Here is a 12,238-nt window from a genome sequence, read left to right as displayed (position 1 = left end):
AGGGCTGAAGGACTCTTTTCACTACACAAATATGTCCTCTATCTTCCTACCATGGCCTGGTTTATTAAGTTTTTAGCCACTAAAACTGCTAAAAAAAAGTGAGAAACCTCATCTAACTGTGATTTAATAATATTAAAGAAGTAGCATTCAACATTTTATTTGTAATATGATTACTGCAGTTATCTGATTATTCTATCAGTCATGTAAACAGCATACGTTTAAGTTCATTAACTTAATTCATTTTTGAGAGTGAGGAAGAACAGTAAAGTATGGAACCCAAGGATCGTTTCAGGATTGAGAAGCTTTAGCTATATGCATGCACAGTTCAAATTGGGCAGGAGACACAGGAAGTGGCAATGGGCGATTGATGTGATAAGGCTAGCTGACAGCCGCTGGAACTATCTGATAACTCCTGAAATTCAAATTTGAGCCACTTTACCTGTTGTGTTAACATAGCATTGGGCCCTCCATGGCCTTCCTTATATAACAAGCACTGTTGTGATTGGCTGCTTTGTTCTGAATCCTTTATACAGATGCTTTGGAAGACTGCAACATGCTTTCTGACACCCAGGAACAGCAGGTTTGATAATTTTCCTGACATCTTCCACTCTACAACACTCTCAATCATGTCAGTGTAACAGGTGGGATAAACTCAGGTTTGCAGCTGATGTAAGCCTGTCATAGTTGCAGCATCATAACATTCAGATAGCGCTGAATTTGGATCTTACATGGATCATTCAGATAAGAGAGGCAGCTGTATGTTTTAAAGCGTTAAAACAGTTAACAGTCAGACTTCCCTTCCACATTCATTACATGCCAAAACAGTAACCCAGTGTTTTGACTCACGTTTCAATTAATATTTTGTGATGTGAAAGACAAACTTGTCCTTCACTGCTTTATTTTCAGATCATTTTACCCAAGAGTCTACTCTCGGTGATTAATTAGAATTACCAGATTACATTATGCTGTTTTAATCATAAATTTACTTCAGTGCTGTAATTTTAATCATATTTTTTTTTTACTTCACTAGTTGTACTCTTGTCATACATTTACTTAAGTTGTGTGATTTTAGTCATAAATGTACGTCAGTAGTTCTATTCTTATCATAAATATACTTTATTAATGTAATTTTTGGTTGAACATGTCATTTTAGTCATAAATTGACCTCATTAGTTCTACTCTAATCAGAGATTTACTTCAGCTGCGTGATTTTAGTCATAAATGTACCTCAGCAGTTCTATTCTATTTATTAATATACTTCATCAGTGTAATTTAGTCGTAAATTTACCTCAGTAGTTTTTCTAATCATACTTTTACTTCAGCAGTGTAATTTTGCTGTGTATTGCAGTGTATTTAAATATAAATTTATATCAGCAGTGCTACTGCACTCATGAATTTACCTCAGAAGTGCTACACAGAGAAAGACAGCCAGTCTTTTAGTAAACAAACAAATGTTAAGGCTACGTTAGCTCAGCTAACATAAGTGGCAAGTCATTTATGGCAAGCAGCAAAACCATGATCATATCATGCTTGCTAATGTACACGTAATATAAAGGAAGCTTCTGCATGAACCACTTGTCCTCACACACCGGCCACCCACCAGCCACCTGAGAGGTGTGGGACCACAAATATGAGTCACTGAAAATAGATAAGGGTGTCCAATCTTTTCCACACAGGGTCAGCGTGGCTACAAGTTTTCATTCCAGTCAAGCAGAAACACATCAGCTGTTTGAAGACTGACCAATTGATTAAACAAGTGGAATCAGGTGCGCTGCTGTTGTTTAGAATGAAAACCTGCCGCCAGCGAATAAGATTGGACACCCCTGAAGTAGATCACATTGACTGTCCCCCTCAACCACATCCTCAGCACAACAGTGGAGGCAGATGAGATGAGGAACCGGACCGGATGGAAATCATGCTAATGAAACCTGGCGTTAGCACAGAGGCTAGCACCCAAACGTCACGCCTCTTGCCCGTCTGTGCCACTCGGCCCCCTAATATTGACAATATTAACGGGGAGGGGAAACGGAGGAGGAAGCACAACAGAGCGTCACCTATCTCTGATCATTTAATTAAGCCGTGGGAAATGAAAAGCAGCAAGGCGAGACCAAGCGCTCACAGATGCCATTGATTTGGGATGGTAAAGGGGTGACGAGGGGAAAGTGGTGTGGGGGGGGTGCTGCTGGGCAGATAAGCTTTGCAAAAAGTGCCCCATTTGATCTGAGTCTGGGCCAGAGAGCCCAGTCACAGGATTACACCCCTCCTCCATGTGTTTACGCTATTTTCTATTTTTACTGCAGCTGAGAGAGGGCTGCAACAGTCGAGTGATGAATATACAGAGACGAGAAGAAGCCAGAGAAAGTCGGGGGCCAATTAAAGTCTTAAAAGTCACAGATGAGCTCTTGGGTCCACGGCTCTCACGATCGTGGGAATGTACGCGTGAATTGGAAAGAGCTGAGCGGGATGTCTGTCAGAGCCGTAGGTGATAATTAAATCCTATTACACTATAGAGCCAGAGCTGCATATGTGAATAGATCACAGGAGAGTCATGTGATTTAATTACAGCATATGTGCGCTTTCAAAAGGTAGCGCTGAAATCAAACAGCTGCCTTCGACGTGCCGTGTTTTTGGTGCTATTTGACGCAGGCCTCGAATGAAAGCGACACTTCTGTGATCACGACACAGCAGCTTGTCCATCTACTTCAATCAGCTGCACAGCGGCTCTGTCGTGACACATCTGTCTCCAAAACCTCCTAAACTTTATACAGAAAGAGAAAAAGAAACGTTCTTAAAGCACCCATGTGCGGGAGAGTCAGCTTTCCTTGATTTACAAAATGACAAACTTTGATTTTATGTCATCACCAAAAATATACAATTTAAAAAGTTGATATATCCAACTTTTCAGACCTGCCACTTGTTAGCCAATCAGAATAAAAAGTGGTTACATATTAACACAAAGATGGTGATTTATATTGTTACTGTAAAGCAACAATCTGTATCTACAAAACAGCAACTGTAGCAGAAGGAAAAGCAAAATAATAAACTTAATATTTAGTGGAAGTCAATGTAAAAACTTGTGTTATGCAACAGTTTTGACTTTTCATTTCATCATACTATGTTTTCACAAAGTACTGTAAGTGTTCTTAATTAAAAAAATATGAAATAAATTAAACATTTAAAGGATTGGGGTTCATTTGATTTACTGTCTAATCAAATCATTGAGCTTTGTACAATTTCTTTGCTTTGCCTCTGTTTCACCTGTGTAGTTTCTTTTATGATAAAAGCCCTATCACCCTCAGGGCTTTCTGTAGTGCACTGCCATCAGTCACTACTACTGCATGCAGCATATGAACATTCCAGAGCTTTAGAAAACTTTCAAAAGACCTGTACAGAAAATAAAAACCCTGCAATCACAATGGCAGGCAACAGAGCGACAGGTGATCACTTGTTTCCTATGGGAGGAGTGATTTGTAGCCGTAACACTGCAAGCAACGACAGCGGAAAGCGACAGATTTGAGATTTTCTGAATTTTATGCAAATAAATTATGATGCTGTAAAGTGACAGTCTACTCTGAGTGATTGAACAAATTCTTTGGACCAATCACAGACATGGGGGTCTGAGATTCCCAGCTTCTGCTCTGTGAAGTTTTGATTTATACTGTACTTCATTCAAATCCCCAGCAGTGTGCTTCTTAACACAACTCTATAGTTTTATATGATGCAGTTTTGCACAGATACAGGGTAATTTAAGCTTGAAAGAAAGTAGTGATCAGATTGATAGGTAGCTTGCTAGCATGCTAGCTAACTGGCCATACCAATACATGTTTCTCAACACGAGGCATAAACAGCCTTGAACACACACACAAGAAACAAACGTGGGGTGACACAAGTGCCATGCCTCCTTCCAGTGTGAAAATAGTGCAAGAGACCCCAAAAGACACATGGGCTTTGATATGCTTTGCTTTTTTAAAGGGTGTTCTAGGTCTTTCCTACTACACCCAAAAAAGAAATTGGGTACCCACATACATTTAAACACAATCCCCTCTTTCCAATCTGTGACCTCTATTAAGTTTCCTTTCATGTTCTTTCTGTTTTACTCTCCCTCGCTTTTCTGTCTACTGCCTGTTTTTGTACATAACACGACTGGGGTTTTGAGGACACAATCAAAGAAGAAGTGATGGCAATATCAAAATAACATGAGCTTTAAGTAAACGATATGTAATTGTGTAATATGTAAATTGTGACTGTCTCATTCATCAGTCAGCTACTCACTTTGATAAGGTCTCCCAGAAGTTTGTTGGCTTCGACGTAGGCCTTCTTCACCTCCTTGAACTTGTTGCCGAGGCCCATGCTGTGAGCCTGGAAGTGCAGGTTGGTGTACTGACCACCTGGGATTTCATTCTCGTAGACGTCAGCGTTTCCAGATTTCATGGTGGCCGTGCAGTCAAACGGAGCATACAAGCCACGGGTCACTTCCCAGTACTCACTGTAGTCAAACACCTTCTCCAGAGAGAGACCTGAAGAACGAGAAACAGAATAGACCAGGGATTCAGCAAAACTCATATTAGAGGATAAAAATCCCTAGAAATGCAGTGTAGCAAAGCAAATACCTGCACGATGCTAATGTGTAATCATTAACAATCAGCAGCCATTGAATACTTTACTGCCAGTAAGTCCTAATCAAGCATGCAGTGCTAAAATCTTCTGGAGTGTTTAATCAGGAGTGTGAGAGTGCAGAGGCAGGCAGAGGAGTGGGGGGTGGGAGAAATGGCAGGGCACAGATTGCTTCCTGCTTCTCACAGTGCCATCACTTACCAGCGGTAGTCAATTAATCAATCAATGAGGCGCTTCACTCTCAACAGTTTACATGCATGTTTAACCCACTCGCGCCCCTAATTACTCAACACTGTGATCACAATCCAGCTCCAAAAACTCCAACAGAAGCTCCAAACAGACCCTCCCAGACAATTACATGTGACACAAAACACTCTGCCACTCTGTCACGTTGTGTCCCAATTACTAACTCTACCAACTGTCACTGTTAGACAAAAATCTTCTATCTCCGTTTTTGTTGAAAAGTCTAGGCTGCAGTCAAAACTCCTGTTAAAATTTCCACATATTATAGCAAGAACTACTCAACTAAGTAAAGAAAAAAAAATACTACGTAACGAAAGTCAGTCAATTCGAAGAATTTCAAGAACTTGTAACCCCTCCTCCCAACACAAACATCCATATATGGGCCAACATAGAACCCATAGACAAAACTGTCTGATTCTCAGTTGGGCTGTCCATACAGGCCCCACGTGGGGATCCTATTTGGGAAAATATTTGCTTAATGTACAGTAGCAGATTAAAATACCAAGAGTGTGCAGATCTGTCCTCAAAGATAAATGTGATACTTATAAGAATATAAAATATATCCTGGTTTCTTTAACACTTTTTGTTTACAGAATAATTCTGCATGTGTTTCTGTAGAACTTTAATATAGTCTTCAATATTAAATTTATCATGTAAAAAATTATAAAAAAGAAGAAAGAAAACACATTACAGACTGGTATTGCATGTGCACAATGGATTATGGGTAACCAAGAGACAAAGGATACATGAGTTGCGTCCTTCAAATTATTCTAAACGTTAGCTGCATTACTTTAAACAGCCTTCTGTGATGTGGCTGCTGAGAAACGCAGCCTACATTTTGGAATGCAGTTATACTGATTCTGTCTTTATATTGTGTTGAAACTTTATTATGAATAGATCAGTAAATAAATCCTCCATACTTACTTGGAATGAAATCTTTTTACACAAATATACAATACAATACAATACAATATACAATGACGTAATGATAATGTTGTAATGTATATACTTGGCAAGCAATACATGTCAGAATGTCATTTGTCATAGTGTATAAGTCTCCAGTAGCATCTGAGTGGAAGAAATATTCTGAATAATAAATATCTGAATAATTACATAAAAATAATTTCAATAACAAATATCAATGTGTGAACTTAAACATAATGAGGGACACACATCATTTCCTGCTCTAAATAATAATCATATAAGAATAATAATTTCCCAAACTCAATGAATCTGCCACACACTGATCACCCAAACTACTAAAATAAAATCATACATTTATGGTGTTGGGTAGGCCTGACCAAATACTGTTTTTTAAAACCCCTTGCAGAGTCTGTAGGCTTTAATAGAAAAACTTCACAATCTTACAAAAAAAAGTACATTTTCTGTTTCAGAATTTCAATGACATTTACAACATTGGGGCTGCCATCAATTCAAGTCAATTAAATTTTACAGACAGTAATGTATTACCATTCTATTCCCAGTGCCCATTTTTCAAAAAATATTTTAGACAGTGTTCAATTGTGCTTTTACTTTGATAAATTAAAGAAAAAGAGCATTAGTCTAACCATAGCATGTTGGACTTTTCATGTAAGAGGTTATATTTGTTAGCATCCTCCCAGATTAGCATTAATACTGTAAAAAGTCATGTGACTTCCCAGTAAAAATGTCTTACTTGTAACTTAAATTGAAATTTGACATCTGATTTCATCTGGGAATACACCATTAATAAAAAAATCAACCCTATACAAGATTCCATTTTTAGCATATACATCACCAATATAAATCATTGCATATGGTTTTAAGTTCCTTATAGATTTAGTACATAACTGAGACACAGTATAACTCTCTATTCTCTCTTTCCCAAATCTCAATATCCAATGATTTCTACTCGCTGTTATCCACTGTCACAAAAGCTATAGTCTCTGTAGGCACTATTGACGTAATGGTGCTGTATGGTGAGCCCACCACTCCATTAAACCACCAACTGTCAGTATACGTCTATCAGAACACACACAATCACACACACACACAGAGCTCTCCCACACCCAAGCCTAACCATGATGAATTGGCATTATGTGGAAAAGAGAACAGTGAGAGTGGGAGAGAGAGGGAGAGAGAAAGCAGAGAGTGAATGTGAGTGGAGAGAGACATGCTGAGAGCTTGATGGAGAGATGAGAGAAAGGCAGATAAGAAAGTGACAAGGTGATGGACAAAGTGAACGGAAAATAAAAAAAGAAGGGAGAGTTTTGGGAAGGCAGTTCAGAATGCTAATCTCCTTCATACTCCTCGTGATGAATAGAACATCCACCTCTTCAACGCCTTTACTAGAACTCAATATGAATCAAAAAAGGCCTGTCTGCACTCTGGTGGAGGAAGCAGAGTGTATAAAACGATGAACAGCACTAAACTGGAAAGCAAAAGCTAAATACATATCGAGTGAGAGTGTGCAGGTGCAGCAAGCTCTGCCATTTCCTCTATGCATGAACTTGCACGTTTTTTCCTTCCCCAGATGTGTTATTTCAACACCTCTGTTTCTCAACTGAGCATGTGATCAAGTTTCAGTGAAGCAGGGCCAGACACTGCCGATCATAATCATTACCACCCACTGCACTACTACTGTTCACTATGGTTAATAATGCCTTCTAAGACATACTGTCTGGAACCTGCGTGATGCTGTGGATGGAGGAAGGTTCTATCCATGTGGCTCCTATGAACAAGCCTCCTTTAAACTCTTATAATTTACATTGGCTTGCCATGAGCACACTGGCTATTGTTTCGTTTTACTCACAAGATAACACCTCATAACTCAAACAAAAAATACAGGTTGGGCATTCCCAAGTCATCGCCTGAGGTAACACATCAACGAGATTCCATGACTGTTAGTATGGCAATGTAGGGATTAGATCAGATCAGATGATTTCAGATCATGATGCAATCACCATCAGGTTTAACAGCTGGATTAAGTGCCTCACTGTGGGAAATAGGGCTTCACGATATATAATTTAAGCATCGTCATCACAAAGTGCGCATGTGCGATGTCACTTATTCTTGACACAAGAAGTAGATGCACAACGTTGTCTCTGTGTCTATGTGAGTGACAGGCTGCTGCTGCCTGAGAAGCAGGAGGGGGAGGGGGCAAGAGTAAACACATGGTAACCGCATGGCCTCCCTCCACATGGTTGGGCACGTGCTTGTAAATGTACATGTCAAAAGCTGTGCACCTCAGTCCAGCACAGTTTTGCGCAGATATCTCCAGTTACAGCTAAACTTATGCTTTGAATCCTGAAAAAAGGCTCTTATGTACCTTTTTAAAAGCCATTTAAATGCCTGATTAAAGGGTCGATTACTGTTGTTTTGCTGTTTTCCTCGAGTGTTCAGTGCTGGGCTGTCTCAGCTCTTGATCAATCTGGACGTGAGCCCTGCATTGTTTAATATTGTGATATATATTGTGGAAAAAAAGAACATTTGCAATGAAAAATGTTTCCAATATCAAGCAGCCCTAGTATGAAAACATGTTTGTTGGTGTTTGAATTTGCAGATATTGTGAAATGTTTAAAAAGGGTATGCATGATCACCCTTTACAGATTTGCATCAAGCTCTTTTGACTTTCCTCTTGTAGTGTGTGTGTGTGTCAATACAAGTAGTGCTGTCAAATAAACAATTTTTGTTGAAACGGCAAATTAAAAGACTTTGGATTTTGGAACTTCTGAAGCTCCACTGGATTAATACTTAATAATCTAATACATGTATATAATTGTTCATTTTGTAAAAACCTTCAACTGTCAAAACATGTGCACCACAGAAGCTATAGTAGATTTAAGGCAGCTACTGAGATTTATATATTTAATGCTGTATAATTCTAAATTTGTCCATGTTTATCCAGGAAAAAATGTGTTTTCTGTAATTTGCTAAATCCAATGATTTCTCCCCAACAGAGGCCCTGTTTGAGTTCATGTGTAATAGAGACCCCCTGTATCTTAGATCGAGCACTTTAAGTGTGCTGGGCACTTTTAGTGCAAGTAAAGTGTTCACATTGGGAAGCAAAACTGAAGTGGTATACTGTTAATGCCCATATAATGTGCTAGAAAATGTTGCAAACTGGGGCCAACTAAGCATCCAGCACACACATGCTGCACATTCAAACTGCCTTCACCCATCTATATATTTAACTGCCAAACTGTGAAATGTCCTCCCTTAAAAGAAGCTGAAGTGCTGGTGCACACATTTTACCATCAACTGGACGACTGTAATGCTCTTCTGCTTGGCTGAAGTTCATGCAAATCTAGAGTGCTCACAAGAGCAGGGAAATCATATTAGACCTATTCCCCCATCCCCCATATACTGGTTACCAATTCAATTCTGCTCCTTCTTCCAATACTTTCAATGGATCTTGAGGAAACTCTTAAGCCCTACACTCTATTACACGTTTTGCACCCACGATGCTGACCTACTCTCAATTTCTCTCATTTGGAAGAAAAAAAACACAATCCAGGAGGAAGAGTGTTCTCTCATAAAGGTCCCCAACTCTGGAATTAAATTTCTGTTACTGTTTCGGGCACAGACATACCACTTTTTGTTATGTATAGGTATATGTTTGAGTAAATTGAACATTGTTGTTTTATTCTATAAACTACGGACAACATTTCTCCCAAAATCCAAAAAAAATATTGTCATTTAAAGCATTTATTAGCTGAAAATGAGAAATGGCTGAAATAACAAAAAAATGCAGAGCTTTCAGACCTCAAATAATGCAAAGAAATGCATACTCATTTCAAGTTTTAGGAGTTCAAATATCAATATTTTGTGGGAAAACCCTGTTTTTTAATCCCAGTTTTCATGCATCTTGGCATGTTCTCCTCCACCAGTCTTACACACTGCTTTTGGATAACTTTATGTCACTCCTGGTGCAAAACCCAAGCAGTTCAGTATAGTTTGATGGCATATGATCATCTATCTTCCTCTTGATTATATTCCAGAGGTTTTCTATTTGGTAAAATCAAAGAAACTCATCATTTTAATTGGTCTCTAATTTTTTCCAGAGCTGTATTTATATTTGACTGAACCTGACAGGACCCAACTATTCAACACCTTGTTATGTTTATCATTTCTAAATGTCTGATGAATAAATTTGTCTAAATACTATTTTACAGTGTTGAGCATTGAATGTTTACAGTATTTTTAATACAGTTAACAGCTCCATCTGCACCTGACCACCCAGTTTTAGCACAGAGAGCAGCCCAAACATAGTGACAAGAGAAAAGGTAAGAAGATTAAAAAAAAGAAAATATCTTTCTATCTGATACTTAAGATTACCAGGCCGTGTACTTCAGGCTACACATACAAAGCAAAGCTAGATCTGCTGTTCATTAAAGCACATTGCAAACGCATGGCAACAGCTAGGATTGCCAGATTTCCTGGCGATAGTGCAGTAATTGGGCTAATTAACAACCTGAAGGACAGAGCATGCACCTTTAACAACCACCTAGGCTTGAATTTTTGGGAAAATTATATAAATCACCCATGACTTCAGGGAAAATGGAGGGACATGTGACCCAATCAGTGAGTATGAGGTCCACAGTGGAGGCATTTTAAGGTTTCTTGTTTGTTATTTTTTACCCTGGAGGAAACAAAGACTCTGGAATTGTTATGACAAATGGCTTAATATTGTATATTTGATTCCAATTGCTCTTAAAAAAGTGGGGGAGGAGTAAACTAACTTTTTTAAGGTCAGTCTTAGAGGACTATGTAGTATTGCTAAACTGTTAAATGAAGCTGAGAAGCTGAGGCACGTATTTATATGCTCAGGGCTAAACTACAGTAATGCTGAGAGATTTAAAAATCTCAATTGTTTGTCCCCACTGTATCTTGAGGAGCTTCTGAAGCCCTACAACCCATGGGTATATATAAATGTACTATTAGCAAGATGCTGGTCTACAGTTGGTTCCTTGCATTATATATATATAAAAGAACGGTACCACTTTAAAATAAGACTACCTTTATTAAGGGTTTCTAAATGGTTTACAATTCATTATTATTAATGGTTTAAATCAATAATCAGTTATAACACATACGTAGAAAGGGCAACAATATAGATGGCTGTGGGTTCACTATTTGGCAAACAACAGGTCATTGTTGCCCTTTCTATGTATGTGTCATAACTGATTATTAATGGTTTTTAAGGCATTTACAACCTAATTAGTAACCATCAACAAACTAATTGTAAACCATTCATAAACCCTTTATAAATGTAGTCTTATTTTAAAGTGATACCAAAAAAACAATGCAGGAAAAGCATCATTCCATTATAAAGCTTGTTACTGTTCAAGAGACAGACACGCTCTTAATCTTCAAATCTAGACTGAAAATGTTTCTTCTTTTACAAGCTCTGATTGCAGGATTTTGATCATTGTGTCTGTAGGCTTTCTAAATACATCCTTTGTAGGTCCAACATCAAACTACATCCTGTATATTCCTAAACCCTTTCTTCACTCTTCATTTTCCATTTTCTTCCCTCTTCCCCATGTCCTGAGCTGCCTCCTCCATTTGTTTTTGGGTACAGGTTCCTCCCAACCCACAGTGGACCTCGGAAAATACACAAAACTCCCAAAGAATCTGAGCTACCATCAACTAAGCCGACACAGCAGCTGCAATAAATTCAAGGCAACAAAAGGTAAGACATAAAACCACCCAAAGCTACAAACACTCGGGTCTCATAAGAGCTACCTCTACATCAAAACACCGACCAGCAGATTTAAAAGCTGCTCATACCCTGCAGAACTACACATCATGAAAAGGCAGAAAAGCTGGCTGTGGCGTGCACACAAGCACGCTAATCAAAACCTTCGCGTGCACACACACACTCACCTTTATTTCAGCTGCTACATTCATTATAACTTCACTTGACTGCAGCTATTATTACGCTGCTCCGGCTACTGTGTCGCATATTGTTCTTTCGGGCCCTTAAACTGTATTACATGCTGCAGGGTCTTTTTGTTCTGGCTGTGAATCTGTGCTCTTTCTACTGTCAAGTGTATGAGAATGCCTCTCACACAGGAGGGCATTCTCATCTTTATAGTATTTTCACACCACAGGACCACAGTACACAAAGTGGGTGGGCCACACATGTGACACCTCTGAATGCGCCCGTTCCACGTGGCCTAGAAAAGTCCTTAATCTGGAATCTTAAGCTGGCGATGAATGCTGCGTGGCACAGGCGGCAGCCGGGCGCTAAATTGTCATGCAGCGGGGGGAGTGCTGACAGCAACATTTGCTCGGGGAAACTGACAGCCTCCCAACAATTCAATTACCTAGGCAACATCTCCAGGAGCGGAAACTGAAGATAGGGCCGCGGGAAGGAATCTGGCGGGGATAAACAAAT

At 39.1% G+C, this 12,238-nt stretch overlaps 1 protein-coding gene across 1 annotated transcript in view; it reads right to left on the bottom strand.

Moving 5' to 3' along the window:
• The window catches only part of pcxa (pyruvate carboxylase a), a 265,459-nt gene that overhangs the window by 9,260 nt on the left and 243,961 nt on the right, over nt 1-12,238 (bottom strand). The window contains exon 17 of the mRNA XM_049466645.1: nt 4,273-4,517. Coding sequence (XP_049322602.1) covers nt 4,273-4,517 — 245 coding nt within the window. The remainder of the gene's footprint in view (nt 1-4,272; nt 4,518-12,238) is intronic.

Source organism: Astyanax mexicanus, chromosome 17 (genome assembly GCF_023375975.1).
Source record: "Astyanax mexicanus isolate ESR-SI-001 chromosome 17, AstMex3_surface, whole genome shotgun sequence".
Taxonomy (NCBI): domain Eukaryota; kingdom Metazoa; phylum Chordata; class Actinopteri; order Characiformes; family Acestrorhamphidae; genus Astyanax; species Astyanax mexicanus.
The sequence above is the reverse complement of the archived record's forward strand: the minus strand, read 5'-3'. Positions and strand labels throughout refer to the sequence as shown.